At 35.4% G+C, this 18,452-nt stretch overlaps 1 protein-coding gene across 1 annotated transcript in view; it reads right to left on the minus strand.

Moving 5' to 3' along the window:
• LOC102828793 (olfactory receptor 14I1-like) overlaps positions 1–5,851 on the minus strand; it is a 7,932-nt gene extending 2,081 nt beyond the window's left edge. Inside the window, exon 1 of the mRNA XM_006877937.1 lies at positions 4,938–5,851. Coding sequence (XP_006877999.1) covers positions 4,938–5,851 — 914 coding nt within the window. The remainder of the gene's footprint in view (positions 1–4,937) is intronic.
• Positions 5,852–18,452: the final 12,601 nt, after the last annotated feature.

Consider the following 18,452-nt stretch of genomic DNA (forward strand, 5'->3'; position numbering starts at 1 on the left):
AGAAATCTGAGAAGATGACTTAAAATACTTACTGATGAATGTCAAGGACCACAGCCTTCAGTATGAATTGAGTCTCAATGTAAAGGAAACAAAAGTCCTCACCACTGGACCAATAAACAACATTATTAACAATGGAGAAAATATTGAAGTCTTCAAGCACTTTATTCTCCTTGAATCAACTATCAACACTCATGGAAACAGCAGTCAAGAAATCAAACAATGTATTGCATTAGGCAAATCTGCTGCAAAATATCTATTTAAAGTGTTAAAGAACAAAGATGTCAGTTGGAGGACTAAGGTGCACCTGACCCATGGTATTTTCAATAACCACATTTGCATGCAAAAGCTGGATAGTAAGTAAGGAAGACCATTGAAGAATTGATGCATTTGAGTTGTGGTGTTGGAGGAGAATACTGAAAGTGCCATGGACTGTCAAAAGAACCAACAGATCTTTGTTAGAAGAAGTGTAGCCAAAGTGCTCCTTTGAGGCCAGGATGGTCAAACTTTGTCTCTCATACTTCGGACATATTGTCAGGAGGGACCAGCCACTGGAGAAGGATATAGTGTTTTGCAAGGTGGAGGGTCAGAGAAAAACAGGAAGACACCCAGTGAGATGGATTGACAAAGTGGTATCATCAACAGGCTCAAATATGGCAACAATTGTGATGCTAGCCCAAGACCAGGCAGTGTTTCATTCTGTTGTGCATAGGGTCGCTATGAACAAGTACCAACTTGATGGCACCTGTTATTGTTGTTAAGTGCCGGGGACTGGCCTCGACATAGGGGTTCGGCGATAGAGATAGCAAAAGAGACACACAGACGCAAAGAGAGAGACAAAGAGGCACTCCAAAACCAGAGTGAATGCTGGACTGGCATCAGGCAGATCCTGCGTTGCAAACATCTCAGCCACGTAATATCCTGCATAGTAAACATCTTAGCTAAACAGGCAGTATGGTTGCAAGGCTGGACTGTGCTCCCTGCATGCTGTAATGCATGCCTTGCCAGTCGTAATGCACCTGGATTCGTTCTGAGCCTTCCTTTTATTTAGGGGAGGTACTTTACACAAAGCTAGGAGGGGACTAAGACAAAGTGCAGCTGTCAATCTTACTTTTCCAGACATTCAGGCAACTTTACATCATACTTTGCAGGTTCGAATCTCACAACCGCAACTTGGTTTCTCAAGGTTAATTAACATACCTTTTAGCACCTAGCCTCAAATGGAGGGAGGAAAGGGAGGATTGGGAGGATTCCCATTGTGTTGGCTGCCCAGCCCAGGTTCTTCAGGAAAAGAGGCGCCTGGGTGAATAGGCAGCACCTGGAAACACTTTAGGGAGAGCATTCCTATTGTCCTTGGAACAGACCAGGGAGCCACCCAATTTACCTTGAATGAATTCTCTGATGGAAGAACTTTGCCTGTTTGGAATTTTACAGTCTTGACTTTTAGGAAAATATTACATTTATCTGTGTATATCAAGGGCTTCATGTCTGCAATTAATAAAATATAACTGGACACTAAGATGAAAAATAATTTGTTATTAACTGCCAGGTGACTAGATCTGTTCCTCAGAGCCTGCGACCTGTAACACTCGGGCCTATAGGGCCTTGAACCTCTGACCAGGCTTACACGGTCTGCAACAGTTAAGTACCATCAATTCATTTCCGACTCATAGCTACACTATATAGTGTTTCTGAGGAGTGGCTTCTGAGTTTGAATAGCTGACCTTGTGGTTAGAAGTCCAGTGCTTATCCTATGGTAACATACCAGGTCTTCTACTTAAGAATACCAAACAACATTTGTAAATCACTGTCTTTTACATAAAATAAAGCAAGGGAGTACTGAATAGTTTAAAATTAGGAAAGTTGTGTGCCAGGGTTGTATTCTTTCAACATACTTATTCAGTCTGTATGCTAAGCACAGAATAGGAAACTGAATTATTTGATAAAAATGTGGCATCAAGATTAAAGAAATACTCATTAACAACCTGCCATATGCAGATGATACAACCTGTTTTTTTTTTGTTTTTTTTTGCTAATGAAGAGGATTTAAAATACTTACAGGTGAAGATCAGAGACCACAGCCTTAGGTATGTCTTGCACCTCCATGTTAAGAAGAAAAAAATCCTCATCCCTGGATCAATAAAAAAAACATCTATATGAAAAAGATTGAATTTATCAATGATTTCATTTTGCTTGGATCAACTATTAACACTCATGGAAGCAACAGTCAAGAAATTAAACTATTTATTACATTAGGCAAATCTGCTGTACAAGACTATTTAAAAATGTTTAAGAGCAGAAATGTCAGACTACGGTTTTCCTGACAAAAAACATGGTATTTTCAGTAACTTTATATGTATGTGAAAGTTAGATAGTGAATAAGGAAAACCAGAGAAGAATTAATGCATTTAAGATATGGTTTTAGAGGAGAATACTGAAAGTACCACAGGCTGATAAAAGATCAAACCAATCTGTGTTGCACGAAGTACTGCCAGAATGCTTCTTGGAAACCCTAATGGCCAGACTTCGTCTCTCAAAGTTCAGACAGACATATTGTCAGTAGGGACCAATCCTTGGAGAAGTGTATCATGTTTAGTAAAGTGGAGGGACTGAGAAAAAAAGGAAAACTCCCAATGAGCTGGATTGGCACAGTGGCAGCAGCAATGGGCTCAAACATACCAACAATTTTGAGGTTGGCACAGGATTGGGCAGTGTTTTAGTCTGTTTTGCACAGCGTCGCTATGAGTCAGTACTGACTTGATGGCATTTAACAAGAACAACTTAGCAACAATAACAATAATTTGAAGGTAATTATATCCCATTCTCTCTTAAAGTCTCTCTGTTTATTTTTCAATATGTATTCATATATTAGGACCCTGTGTGGTACAGTCGGTTAAGCAATGGGCTGGGCTGCTAAATACAAGATTAGTTCAAACTCAACAACCTAGCAACCACCCCACGGGAGAAAGATGAAGGCTTTGTTTTTGTTTGTTTGTTTTTTGCTGCCATACAGATCTACAACTGCAGAAACCCTAAAGAGAACTTCTACTGTGTCCTATAGAATCAATTGCAGTGGGCTGGTTTTCTAAGGAGCCCTGATGGTAAAGTGATTAATTGCTGAACTGCAAACCACAATGAAGGAGGTTTTAACCCACTACCTGCCTTTAGGGGGCACGATGTGGTAGAAAGCAACAATAAAGACTATAACTTTGGGACAGTTCTGCTGTGCTCTCATATGCTCACTATGACTTGGATTTTTAACTGATGGAATGGAATCAGCTATTATTTGTTCCACATGTTGCACAGTATTAGCCTACACATGTCTATGTACAAAGTCCTCTTTAAAATGTTTTAGTTTTCTGTACATGTGCTTAAGAAGCTTTGGTAGTTTAGTAGTCGTGAATTGGGCTGCTAACCTCAAAGTCAGCAGTTCCAAACTACCAGACATTCCGTAGGAGAAAGATGAATCAGCTTCCCTAAAGATTTACAGCCTCTGAAGCCCTATCCAGGGTCACTATGAATCAGAACAGACTCCACAGCACCAACGGACTCCACAGCACATCACTACCACCACTATACTTATCATTCGAGTTTGTTTTTGTTAAGTTTTATTGAATGCATTGTATTTGATAAGTAGTTGCCACAAAACTGTTCACTCTATTATGTTGCAATCTTGAGTAAGATGTTATTGTTGCTAAGTGTTGTCCAGTGGTTTTGAGCCACAGTAATCCCGTACAGGATTTCCAAGGAGTGGCCTTGTTTTGTGATTGAAACATTTGTTTCGTGACACTGAAAGTTATTCACATAACTGAGTTCTCATTTCACTCCAACCTTCCTTCTTTCCTATAGTTCCATACTCTGGTTTATTATATTTCAATGGAATATTTTAATATTTGTCTGGTGAAAACTGTAGATTACTGTTAAGTGCCCATGCTGAAGACTGAAACTTTGAGATTCTTTTTTTTTTTTTTTTTTTTATTACATGTCAAGTATCAACAAAAATTCTCAGGCCTAAGAAAACCAGAACTGTTTGTGAGTTCACTAAGAATTTACTAAGAAAATACAGATATTAACCAAAATATGTTCATTTCTTGCCATATATGTGACAATTTATCAACATTTTATCCTTGGAATATTTTTGTTATGTAGAGACATAGACATTAAATACATTGTTGCACATGTAAATACCTATACACAGACACAGCTATAAAAATAAAGTCACAACTAATGCATTTTAGACATTTGTACAATAAAAACTATGAAAGAAAATTGCAAATGCTGTACACATGTTAGAATAAGGGATACAAGGGGTAGGTGGAGAAATGTGGACATACACCAGTGATTATATTTCAGCTTTTCAAACACCAATGCCAATGTTTTTTAATTACTAAAATATGTTGTTGCTTATATATAAAAATGGGGTCATGGTATATTGCTTTAGGATAAGCACTGGACTGCAAGATAGGTTTGAACAGCAAGGTTGGTAGTTCAAATTAACCAGCCACTTCTCAGAATCCCTAAATAGGGTTTCTATGAGTTGGAATCAAATTGATGACACTGAACAGCATCAGTAACAATAAAATACAAAAATGGTAATAATTATACCCATAAATAAATCTATAACTAGTTTTGTTTAGAAAACAATTGAAATGTATCTCAAGACATGGATATTAGCATTAGTAATACATTAATCTAATGAATCAATGGAAATGTTTGTTTATAATACTCATATTTAAATATTAGGTCAATCACTTACTGGCCCTTTGTATAAGATCAAGTATAAATATTAGGTCAATTAGTTTCCTTTTTTATGCAAAGAGTGAACTTTGTATAATTTTTGTCTTTTTAAGTTTGTATTGTATAAAACTAAATCTCTTTAAAGTTTTTTGTTTTAAATTTTATTTTAATCAAGAAAAGTTCTGACAGAGAAATGAAAATACCTGTTGAACATTCTTCTAAGAGCAATGTTAATATCCCTATTCCGCAGACTGAAGATGATGGGGTTTATGAATGGGGGAACCATGGTGTAGAACATGGCAATGAGAAGATTTTTAAGAGATGCCTTATTTGAGAGGGGACCTAAGGCAGCAATCAGTGCAGAAATTACAAATAGAATGAGTATCACCAGTTGTGGGGTACAGGTAGATAAGGCTTTTTTACGGGCTTCTGCAGAGCACATATTAAGCACAGTTGAAAATATATTAACATACGACATAAATAAAATGATAAGACATACTAAAATTATATTTGAGCTAACAGCAATCAGAACATACTCAGAAAACTTCACATAAGAGGATGAAATTCTCAAAATTTGAGGAATATCGCAGAAATATTGATGGATCACATTGGACTCTGTGAATGGAAGTCTGAATATGCTCCCTGTATGGATGGCTGAATAGACCAGCCCACTGGCCCAGGATCCCCCTACTGCTTGTGCACACATACGTGGAGTGGCAATGAGCCCATAGTGCAATGGGTGACAGATGGCAACATAGCGATCATAGGACATCACAACAAGAAAGGCCAGCTCTGTGATTCCAAAGGAAAGAATCAGGAAAATCTGAGCAGCACATGCTGGGAGAGAAATTAATTTCTTGCCTGTTAAAGAATTTATAATTGATTTGGGAACAGTAACTGAGATATAGCAAACATCTACAAATGATAAATTGGCTATAAAGAAGTACATTGGAAAGTGAAGATGTGGATCTATAGCAATAACGGTAACAGTGAGTACATTTCCAGTCAGAGATCCCAGATAAATTACTAGGAACAAAAGACCCTGCAAGACTTGGAGTTTCCTAGAACTTGAAATGTCCATAAGGATAAATTCTGTGATGATGGTGGTATTGTCCATGTCTGCTAATATGGTGCAGTCTCCCTGGGATTATAAGACATAGGAAAAGATGTGAGTATCCAAGCAGAAGGAACAAAAGCTTCATACATTTAAGGGATAAATTGGTATATCGAGTTATGGGATTACAGGTTTCCCATAGTATACAAAAGTAGAGCATTTAAGAAATTTTAGAAACCAAAATGGTATATAGCAAGGAAGCAATTATTATTATTTAAATGGGAAAATATGTTGATCACAGCCAGACCAAAAAGGGGCTTACCAATTTTATTAACTAGCACAATAGACCTAAAATAACACTGATGTATAGTGTTCACAGAGATTTGAAATCTATGGAGGTTTCATGCTTAGATGCTGAGCGTAGTGCCTTGGGAAAGATCATGGCTAGGCTATGTTTGGCTCTAGATGTACTGAGCTGCCTCCTTAAGAATTTGTCACAAAAATAATGCTGAATATTAGTTCTGACTTTCTCCTTTTATTGTGAAAGCAAAAAAAACTTAGGATTTCTTTTCGTTAGCAGGCAATAATGTACATCTTTTGTAAAAGTGAACTTTTGAGAAGTGGGGGACAATTGCATTTGAATAAAGTACAGAAGTTTTTCATATTAGAACTGAAATCAATATGTCGGATTCAAGTAATTCACAAAGGATATTTTGTAGCATAGTGGATTATGAGCTGGGCTGCAAACCTCAAGGTAAGCAGTTCTAATCTACCAGGAGAAAGATGAAGCTTTCTGCTGTTGTAAAGATTTGCAGCCTCAGAAACCCTATACAGGATTGGTATGAGTTAGAAATGAGTCATTGACACATAATTACCAGAGCCAAGGAATTCAGAATCAAATTATGAACAGTAACTGAGATACAGCAAAATTCTATAAGGGATAAATTGTACATTGGTTATAAACACATGAGATTTGTTTACTTTTAAGAATATGCTGATGTAACTTATTTTCAACATCTTTATGCTAAAACAATGAAAGGAACTGAAGACACCTAAAATAGTAGTTTGATTTGAACCTCTCCTGTTCTGTTTCTGGAAATTGTGGATCTTACGTTCTCACTAATTTTACTCACATCTTCATTCTTTTCTACACATTTGGATAAAGGCATAAAAGCAACTACAAATCCTAATAAGCTTCCCAGATATGCTCAGTAACAGATTCCCTTTCTGTCAGCAGCTGTGAAAGGTCCACATAACTCATATTCATGAGGCTTTGAAAGTGTTTGAATAAAAAACCTGACTCGGTGCACTTTGATAGTGTTTTATATCTAAATTTGATCACATAAATCAAATTTCTGATGTATGTTCCTTGAAAATAATGGCATAGCTTCCTTTATCTTCCTCTACATAGTTTATTAAATATTTTAAGTGATTTAAAGGGAAATAGTTTCTTCATTATCTGTTCACACTATATTCTCTGGAATAGCCTTCTGAATTTATTTTTAACTAAGTGTGTCAAAACTGTGTTTATAAATGGATCAAATATTCATTAATATGTATGGATATCTTTGGAATTATGTAAAAAAAAAAAATGTGTTTGGCCATAACATCTGATATACGGAGTTTAATATTGTTTTTTTTCCAAATCCTCAGTGAAAAGCAAATTGTACAAAACACTCATTTAATTTACCTTTTCAGAGTATGCTGTTTTCTTGTGCTGTTGATTTGATTCTGACTCATGGTAATCCCAAGTTTTAGCGAGTGGAACTGATCCATTAAGTATTTGGGGCTACAATCTTTATGGAAGCAGATCATCAGGTCATTTTTCCCACACTGCCACTGGGTGAATTCCAACTACCAACCTCCAGGATAATTGCTGAACACAAATCTTTGCACCATCCAGGGATTTCTTTCAGCGGATGCAAATTATGAAAGGCAAATTGTTCTTTTATATTTACTCTACCTAAAATAATAATCTATAATAATACCTATATTTAATGAATAAACAGAATCCTGCCCAGACTTATTTGAGACATTATTCATCCTTCCTAAAAGTAAAATAATTAATTCAAATCATCCACTTCCTAAATTCAGTTCATTTATGTGTGCTTTCCCTGAAATAAGGAGCCCAGGTATCACAGTGAATTAAACAATGGCCTACTAACCACAGTTTGGCTGTACAAACTGACCAGCTACTCAAAGGGAGAAGGATGAATTTTACCAACTCGTATAAAGATATACAATCTCAATCCCAAGAAAGCAGTTCTACTCTGTTCTGTAGTTTCACTATAAGTTGGAATCAATTTGATGGCAGTGAGTTTCTATGTTTGCTTGTTTTTCCTTTAAATATTTCATATTATAATGAACTTTTTTTTTTTTTTAACAGTTCTCTACCCAAATATTAATTCTGTTTAAACATTTAAAATTGGAATATGTAACTGTGGCACTACATGGACTCATGCTTACAATGTCCATCTGGGAAACAATAAGAAACTAAATTATGTTTTTTTGATATTTTAGAACACTTTCATTTTCTTTTGAGCCAAAATATGCACATCAGCTTATACATCCAGTTATCAATTTCTGCATGTAAAGCTCAATGACATTAAGCATAGTCTTCATGCTGTGTCACCATTCTCATGATATCTCCCAATATTATTTCACCTCTGTTCACTACCCTATAAACTACCTATGTCCTGGCAGGGTCAGCACTGGACTGTGAACCACAAAGTCGACAGTTTAAACCCACCAATTGCTCCTTGGAAACCCTATACAAGATCACTATGAGTGTGAATAGACTCGACAGGCACTTAGCAACAACAACAAACTACTTATCTATACCACAGAGTAACTGTTGTAAGTTTGATTTAATATTAATATATTTTTTTAAAGAGCACAATGCTCATTCAGTAATTCAGCTAGCAAGTTTTCTTGGTTTGTAGATGACGTCTATAGTTTCAGCTGTATGTTTTGAACATTTCTAAGAGCAACAGAGTCAAAGGTTCCTCTAGACTCAGTGCACCCAGTAAATATGGATTATATTAAAAACTTGAAGTTTTGTTTCATATATTTCAACTTTTGATCAGGTTACTTTTCATGAGTCCTTGATTAAAAGGTCAGTCATAATAGCCTAAGGAGCTCTGGTTGCGTTGTGGTTACTAATAGGGCTGTGTACCGCAAGGTCAGTAGTTTGAAACTACCAGCTGCTCCGTGAGAGAAAGATGAGGCTTTCTGCGCCCATAAAGATTCACAGCCTCGGAAACCCTGTACAGGGTCGCTTTGGGTCGGAACCGATTCAAAGGCGCTTAACAATAATAATAGCCTAGAACCTCCCATTCTAGTATCATGACAGTAGGTAGTAACTTCCAGCAGCAACTACACTTGTATTCCAGTTCATTCTCTGGTTTCTTAGTATCATTCCTCTCTTGATTCAGGCAAATGGAGACCAATTGTGGTATCTTGGATGGTGGTCGTGTGCCATGGAGTCAGTCTGAACTCATAGCGACCCTGCATAGGGTTTTTGATGCTGTAAATCTTACTGGAAGAGAAAGCCTCATCTTTCTCCCTGGGAGTGGCTGGTAGATTCAAACTGCTGATCTTGTAGTTAGCATTCCAAGCCATACTCCACTAAGCTACCAGGACTCCTTGGTATCTTGGATAGTGACTCCTAATTTTTAGACCTTGTAATGACTTAGAGAACTGGTAAGATGAGTAGAAAAGGAACTCTAAAAATGTTAAGCTACTTGACAGGGTATAATTAAGAATCCATAACCCTGAGTTTTTGAGCCAATATAACAATCCTCATGAAGTGTTTGGTTGTATCTGAATAGTTTACCAAATTGCATTCGAATTATTGCTGTTGTTTTATTGAAGTTTTAATTGTGAAATTTTCTTTACCATTACAAATGTTTTAAATTAATTTTTGCTTTTCTTGCTTTGTGATTTATAATAACTATGCTAATTTTTTTTTCATACAGCTGCAGCCATTTATAATTATGTCATTTTATTGCAATCTATTCCAATTACTTTATTATCTGTAACTGTCCTTTCATTTATTTAAAGTTTTTTTTTTGTTTTTTTTTTTTAATTATTATGCTCAATTTACCAGCTAAAGTCAAACAAAACTGTTAAGGAAAAGCAACAAATCTCTAGGTAGGGGTAAAAAAAAGGATGTCCTTTAGTAAATGAATGTATAAATAAACAATGGCACATCACACAATGGAAGAATATTATTCAATAATAAACATAAATGAACTAGCAGCTTACAAAGAAATATGAAAGAACTTTCTATTCATGTTGCTATGCAAAATAAAAAAGAGTTTGAAAAGTTGCATGCTTTATGATACCAACTTACTGACATTCTGGGAAAGGCAAAAACTTAGACACAGTAAAAGGATATGTGCTCTCTATAATTTGTCTAAAAATCTAAAGTGTTTGAAAAACAAATGAGTAAATTTTCTTGCTAAGAAGAAAATTAAGTAACTAATAAAAATGAATTTTCAAATTTAATAATTAATTGTCCTATTTATGAATCAAGATTTCCCCCTAGAAATATTCCATGATAAATGTTTTGAAAAATGTAATGTTACTGAGTATTAATTTCTGATATACATAGGAAAATTTACCTGTGCTCTTACATTGGTTTCCTTTCTGATAAGCCAATTTGCATTTTCTAATTTCTAACTTTTAAAGTCTGGTTTCCAACCCTCAATATCCAATTTGTCTGTCTTAGACAGCTCTTCAGTGTACAATAATCATAAATTTACCTACCTTAACACTGGAGTCTTGAAAGTACCATGGGCTGCCAAAAGAACAAACAGATCTGTTTTGGAAAAAGTGAAGCCATATCGCTCAATGGAGGCCAGGATGGCCAAACTCCATCTCTCATACTTTGGCTATATTGTCAGGAGGGACCGGTCACTGGAGAAGAATATCATGTTTAGTAAGGTGGAGAGTCAGAGGAGAGGAAAACCCCCCAATGAGATTGATTGGCAAAGTGTCAGCATCAATGGGCTCAAGTGTGGCAACAATTGTGAGGTTGGCGCAGGCCCAAGCAGTTGTGCATAGGGTCACTATGAGTCAGCACTGACTCAACCTAACAACAACAACAATACTGGAGTACATATTTCCCTTGATAGATATCAGACGGGATAAACATATGGCAACTGGCATTAGATAGAGGGAAGATTTTGCATTTCCCTGTGCTATGACTTTTGCAAATTACTTTTAGATATGTTTTTAAACATATGAAGGAGAAAAGTCCTGTTTATAATCTTTCCTTTGTTCACTTCTTAAAAATTATACCAATAATTTATCAACTTACATGTAACAATCCTCAATTATATAGTAGCCAAAGATCTTTACAATGTTTTACAACAGTAACTACCCAAGAAAGTATTAATTCAAGACATATTTAAGCTGTCATATAAGCAAACGTGAAACACACAATGGAAGGCAAAAATGCTAATGATTTAGGGGTATAATGAAAAACACACCTAATTTTAGTGAACTATACTAACTATACCTGATAAATGAATTGCAAAGTTTATTTTCCTAAACAATTTGTACAATGCACTGATCCCTGGCAGTATTCAGTGATCTTATTTCTGTCTTCTTTAGAAAATTTTAGTTGTTAATTCTAATCAAATTATAACATTTTTATTATATTATGGGAATAATTCTGCATCTTAACTCTTTTAAAAAGTCTGATGATTTCTGAAGGATACAGAACGGTTATACCTCTTATGAGCTTTAGGGGCCAGGTGAGTTTAACCTCCAGAGATTTTTTTTTTTTTTTCTCTTTACCATGTTTGCCATGACTGATTTGGTCACACTGTTGAGATTAATTAAATTTGTAACTACTATTTCCAGCCATTTCTTTAAAAAAAAAAATATTTGTGAACCTTGTCAAGAATGCTCCAGTACTTGCAAGTTTTCAAAGAAAAAAAAGTATGTTCAAAATGTTTATCTAATAATAAAATCAACGTATGCAACCTGTATGTAATCTGTCACATCTTCCAATGTAGAACAAACAGTTCATTAATTTCTTATATATCATAGCAGCAAAATGAAAAATTACATTTAATCCATTACAAAATCATCAGATTTAGCCTATAATCATAGAAAATAGTCACTATCTTAATAAGAATAAATTATTCGGCATCACTTGGAGTCCTGGTGAATTGCTGTGGGATAAAGTACTGGATTGCAAGGTGTGTGTAAACCACAAGGTTGGTTGTTCAAATTCATCAGCCACTCCATGAAAACCCTATAAAGGATCACGATGAGTCAGAACTGACTCAGTGCCACTTAACAACAACAAAAACATTCAGGTCATGAATATATACAAGAAAATATAGCTATATCTATACATACATATTATTAATGATGGGTGTGGTGGTGGTTATGTGCCAATAAGTCAGTTCTGACTCATAATAAGCCTGTATAGAGTTTTCAAAGCTGTAAATCTTTATGGGAGCAGAAAGCCTGCTTTTTATCCCATGAGGTAACTGGTAGATTCAAACTGCTAAACTGGTTAGGAATCTAGCTCATAATTCACTATGCTATCAGGGTTACAAAGGCTACTACTCATAAAAAAATTAAAAAAAAGAGGTTTTTAAAAATATTCAGGTCTAATTAACTTACATCGTTGTGAGATGATCTTATATAATCATAAAAAATTAAATATGTTTATATATATATATATATATATTGTGGTTGTTGTTGGTAAGTGTTATCAAGTTGATTATCACTCATAGTAACTGGGTACAAGGTTTCTGAGGAGCAGTTGATGTGTTTGAACTGCCAACCTTTTAGTTCACAGTCCAGTGATTACCCTACAGCACCACACCAAGAGTCCAAACATATATATTTGGATACCTGGTGTGGTGCTGTAGAAAAAGAAAACGGTGTTGCATTCATAATCACAAAGAACACTGCAAAATCTAACTTGTATGATGGGATAATATTTATATATCTATAAATAAATGTATGTGTATATTTGGACTCATGGCATGGCACTAAAGGAAAAGCACTGGACTATTAAGCAAATGTTCGATCTATCTATGTATCTATCTATATATTTTGCTGTTTTTGTTGTTGGTGGTGGTGTTTTTGTTAGGTGTCATTGAGGCAGTACTGACTCATAGCAATCTTATGCACAGTAAAATGAAACACTGCCTGGTCTTGGGCCAACCTCACAATTGTTGCTATGCCGGAACCCATTGCCTTTGCCATTGTGCCAGTTCATGTCATTGGGAGGTCTTCCTCATTTTCTCCAACCCTTCACTTTACCACACATGGTATACTTCTCCAGGGATTTGTTCCTCCCGACAGTATATCTGAAGTATAAGAGACAAAGTCTGTTCACGCTGGCTTCCAGGGAGCATTCAGGCTGTGTTTATTCCAAGAGAGATTGGTTTGTTCTTTTTGAAGTTCATGGCACTTTTAATATTCTCCAATGCAATAGCTTAAATACATTGATTCTTCTGTGGTTTTCCTTATTCACTGTTCTACTTTCACACTCATATGAGGTTGTAGAAAATACTTAGTCCTTATACTGACATATTTGCTCTTCAACACTTTAAAGGGGTCATGTGCAGCAGATTTGCCCCATGCAATATGTCGCTTGATTGTTTTGACTACTGCTTCCATGAGTTTTATGGTTGATCCAAGCAAAATGAAGACTTTGACAACTCTAAACTGTTCTACATTTATTGTGATTTTATTTATTGGTCCAGTGGTGAGGATTTTTTGGTCTTTACATCTCTTTGGAATGGGCACAAATATGGATTGCTTCCAGTCATTTTTCCAGATAGTTGTCTTCCAAATTTCTTGGTGTAGTTGAGTGAATGGCCACATCAGTTTGTTGAAAGATTTCCATTTGTATTCCATCCATTCCTGATGGTTTGTTCTTTGCCATTGCCTTCAGTGAACCTTGGATTTCTTCTGTCAGGATCATTGGCTTTTGATCCTATGACACCTCTTGAAATGTTTGAACATCAACCATTTCCTTTTGTTACAGTGACTGTGTGTTTGTCTTCCATCTTTTTTTTTTTTTTTTTTTTTATGCTTTCTGCATCATTCGATATTTTGCCCACAGAAACCTCCAATATGAGGTTTGAGTTATTTCTTCAGTTCCCTCAGCTTGATAAATGCTGAGCAGGTTCTTTCTTTTTGGTTTTCTAACTCCAGATCATTGCACATTGTTATAATATTTGACTTTGTCTTCTTGAGCTGGCCTTTGAAATTTTCTGTTCAGCTCTTGTACCGCCTCATTTCTTCCATTTGCTTTAGTATCTCTACACTGGAGAGCAAGTTTCAGAGTCTCTTCTGTTATCTGTTTTGGTGTTTTTCAGTTTTCTTGTCTTCTTACTAACCTTTTCCTTTTTTGTTGTATGATGTTCTTGATGTCATCCCCACAACTCTATGGTCTTTGGTCTTTAGTATCTAATGGTCTTTAATATCAAATCTGTTATTCAGATGATTTCCAAATTCAGGTGGGATATATTCAAGGTCATATTTTGGCTTTCATGGACTTGTTTTCATTTTTGTCAGTGAAGCCTGGATTTTCATATGAGACTGTTCCACAGTCTGCCCCTCACCATGTTTTGGCTGATGATATGGTATTTTTCTTTTCTACTGTCTTTTTGTAGCCAATTTGATTTCTTTGTATTCCATCTGGTGAGGTCCATGTATATAGTCATCTTTTTTTTGCAAGTTTTTATTGTGAATTGGGTGATAGTTTACATGGGAGAACATCAGTTTTGCATTCATCCTATTGTATTTCATTCCATTCACTCTATGTTATGTTTTGTTTTGTTTTTGCTTTGGGACAGATTTGAAGTATTAGAGACTAAAGACTGAAGACCAAAGTAATTGTGAGATAACATTTAGAACATAATATAGGTAGAAAGCAAAAGGTCATTGAGAAGACAAAAGAGAAGGAAAACACCAAAATGGATTTCATAACAGACTCTGAAACTTGTTCTGCAGTGTAAAGATGCTAAAGCAAATAGAAATCAGAAGATGCAAGAGCTGAACAGAAAATGTCAAAGGTTAGCTCGAGAAGACAATGTCAAATATTATAACAAAACATGCAAAGACATGCATTTAAAAAACCAAAAGGGAAGAACATACTCAGCATTTCTCAAACTGAGGGAACTGAAGAAAAACTCCAATCCTCGACTTGCAGAACTGAAGGATTCTATGGGCAAAATACTGAATGATAAAGAAAGCATCAAAAGGAGGTGGAAGGAATATGCAGAATCAATCTACCAAAAAGAAATGGTCAATGTTCAAACATTTCAAAAGGTAGCATATGATCAAGAGTCAGTGATCCTGAAGGAAGGAGTCCAAGGTGCATTGAAGGAATTGGCAAAGAACAAGGCACCAGGAATTAATGGAATAAAAATAGCAATTTTCAACAAAATGAAGCAGCACTCAAGGCACTCATTCATCTATGCCAAGAAATTTGGAAGACAACTATCTGGCCAACTGACTGTATTTGTGTCCATTCCAAAGAGAGGTAACCCAACAGAATGTGGAAATCATCTGAGAATATCATTGTTACACTATGCAAGTAATGTTTTACTAAAAGTAATACAGAAATACCTGCAACTATACATTGACAGAGACCTTCCAGAGGTTCAAGCAGGTTTCAGAATTAAATGTTGAATGAGGGATATCATAGTTGACATTGGATAGATCTTGGCTGAAAGTGGAAAATACCAGAAAGATGTTTACTTGTGCTTTATTGACTACACAAAAGCTTTTGATTGTGTGGCTCATGATAAGCTGTGGACAACATTGTGAAATATGGGTATTTCAGCACACTTAATTAGTGCTCATGAGGAGTCTGTGCATACTCCAAGAGGTGTTGTTTGAATAGAACAAGGGAACATTGAATGGTTTAAAATCAGGAAAGGTGTGTGCCAGGCTTGTATTATTTCAGCATACTTATTCAGTCTGTATGCTAAACAAATAATCAGAGAATCTGGATAATAAGAAGAAAAATGTGGCATCAGGAATGGAGGAATACTCATTAACAATCTGTGATATACATATGATACAACCATGCTTGCTGAAAGCCAAGAGGACTTAAACACTTATTGATGAAGATCAAAGATGAGAGCCTTTGGTATGAGTTACACCTCAATATAAAGGAAGCAAAATCCTTACCACTGGACCAATATAAAACATCCATATAAATTAAGAAAAGATTGAAGTTTTCAATGACTTTATTTGCTCAGATCAACCATCAACACTCATGAAAGCAGCAGTCAAGAAATCAAATGATGTATTACTTTGGGAAAATTTGTTGCACAAGACATCTGCAGTGTTGAAGAGCAAAGATGTCAGTCTAAGGACTAATGTGTGCCTTTCTCAAACCATTGTATTCTCAATAACTTTCTATGCATGCAAACGTTGGATAGTGTATACAGAAAACCATAGAAGAACGGATGCATTTGAGTTATGATGTTGGAGGAGAATATTGAAAGTACCATGAACTACGAAAAGAAAAAATATATCTATGCTGGAAGAATTACAACCAGAGCGCTCTTTGGAAGTCAGGAAAATGATACTTTGGACATATTCTCAGGAAGAACAAGTCAGTGAAGAAGGATATCATGTTTGGTAAAGTGGAGGGTTGGAAAAAAAGAGGAATACCTCCAACAAGATGGATTGGCACAGTGGCAGCATCAGTGGATTCAAACATAGCAATGATTCTGAGGTTGGCCCAGGATGGGGCAGTGTTTTGTTCTGTTGTGCATAGGGTCTTTGTGTGTCAGTATTGACTTGATGGTATCTAACAACAACAATGTGCTGCACAAGATCTCAAAAATATTCAATAGCAACTATGTCAGTTTGAGGACTAACATATTCTCCCAAACCATAGTACTTTCAATAACCTTATATGCATGTGACGTTTGGACGGTTAATATGAAAGACTGTAGAAGAATTTATGCATTAAGTTATGGTGTTGGAAAAGAATATTAAATATTCCATGGACTTCTAGAAAAGCAAATAAATCTGTTTTGGAAGAAGTAAAGCCATAATGTTTTTTAGATGTCCGGATGGCCAGACTTCATCTCTCATACTTCAGATATATTCTCAGGAGAGACCAGTTACTGGAAAATGACATTATACTAGGTAAAGTAGAAGGTCAGCAAAATAGGGGAGACCTCCAACAAGATGAATTGACATATTGGCAGTGGCAATTTGCTCAAGTGTAGCAACAATTGTGAGGATTGCACAGGACTGGGAAGTGTTTAGTTCTGTTGTCCTTTAGATCGTTATGAGTCTGAATCAATTTAATGGTACCTGGCTACAACAACAACATATGAAGAGCTAAAAAAATTTCATGAAAAAATTCCATTTTCATTTTATTCCAATTTCCAACAAACATGTTTACATCACCTAATGCATGTGTGTACTCTACAACATTAACATCTACAATTAATGAAAAGAAAAGAAATATTTCAGACTTTCTGAATATTATGATGGAAATAAATACCATGTAAGAAACAATATTATTGAGGGAAGAAAGAAGAAAAAAAACAGTGAAGTTGACATGAGGACTAATTTTGGAATGTCAATATTTGGAAAGAAAATTGGAGAGAAAACATTTGGGAACTATAGTCATAAAATAAACATTAATATCAAGTTAGGTAAAATGGAGCAACAATATTCACTTTGAAATTAGATACATAACACTTAAAAGAACATAAACATACCTACTCACTTATTAAGGTTTTTCACAGCTCCCAGAATAAGAGAGGATTCTATATAGAATTAATCTAGGAAATGATGAACAATGTATGATGACCAGAAAACTCGGAATTGCAAGTATTAGACTGTTTAAATCCACCTCTACTTGCTTACAATTCCTAAGAAACATGCATAGGGCATATTAATTAAACAATACAAATTTGAAAAGGAGAATGTGACACTCTGGGAGGAATATTGTTAAAAAACAGAACTTGATAGAATAGATTATGCATTTCAGATGTTAGAAACTTAGAAAAATATGTTTCATGTGTGTAATAATTTTACAATAGATGTAAGAGTGTTATATAAACATATACAATAGTATGAATGAGCTGTATTTCTTTCAGAAATATAATCAGTAGATTATTTGTAAATTAAGTATAATAATTTAGGATAATACAGACTCAAAGAGAAGCATTTTAGAATCACAGTCTTGGATACAGAAAATGTTTCTATTACAATAAATACTCATTCAAGGTTCTGTTAGAAAATGATGAGGGAAAACTTGATATAATTGTTTAAATTGTGTGACTGGGCCATGATTCTCACATAGACAGATAAATAGATAGGTAGGTAAGTAGGTAGGTAAGTAGGTAGGTAGAGAGATAGATAGATAAATAGATAGATAGATAGACAGACAGATCGATAGATGGATAGATAGATGCCAGAAAGATGTTTGCCTGTACTTTATTGACTATGCAAATGCTTTCAATTATGTGGCTCATGACAAGCTATTTCTTAATGCCTATGGCAGCATTGTGGAGAATGAGTGTTCCAGAACACTTAATTGTGCTCATGAGGAACCTGTACATAGACCACGAGGCAGTAGCTGGAACAGTACAAAAGAGCATTGAATGGTTAAAATTACGAAAAGTGTAAGCCAGTGTTGTATTCT

This window comes from Chrysochloris asiatica, unplaced genomic scaffold (genome assembly GCF_000296735.1).
Source record: "Chrysochloris asiatica unplaced genomic scaffold, ChrAsi1.0 scaffold00683, whole genome shotgun sequence".
NCBI classification, from domain to species: domain Eukaryota; kingdom Metazoa; phylum Chordata; class Mammalia; order Afrosoricida; family Chrysochloridae; genus Chrysochloris; species Chrysochloris asiatica.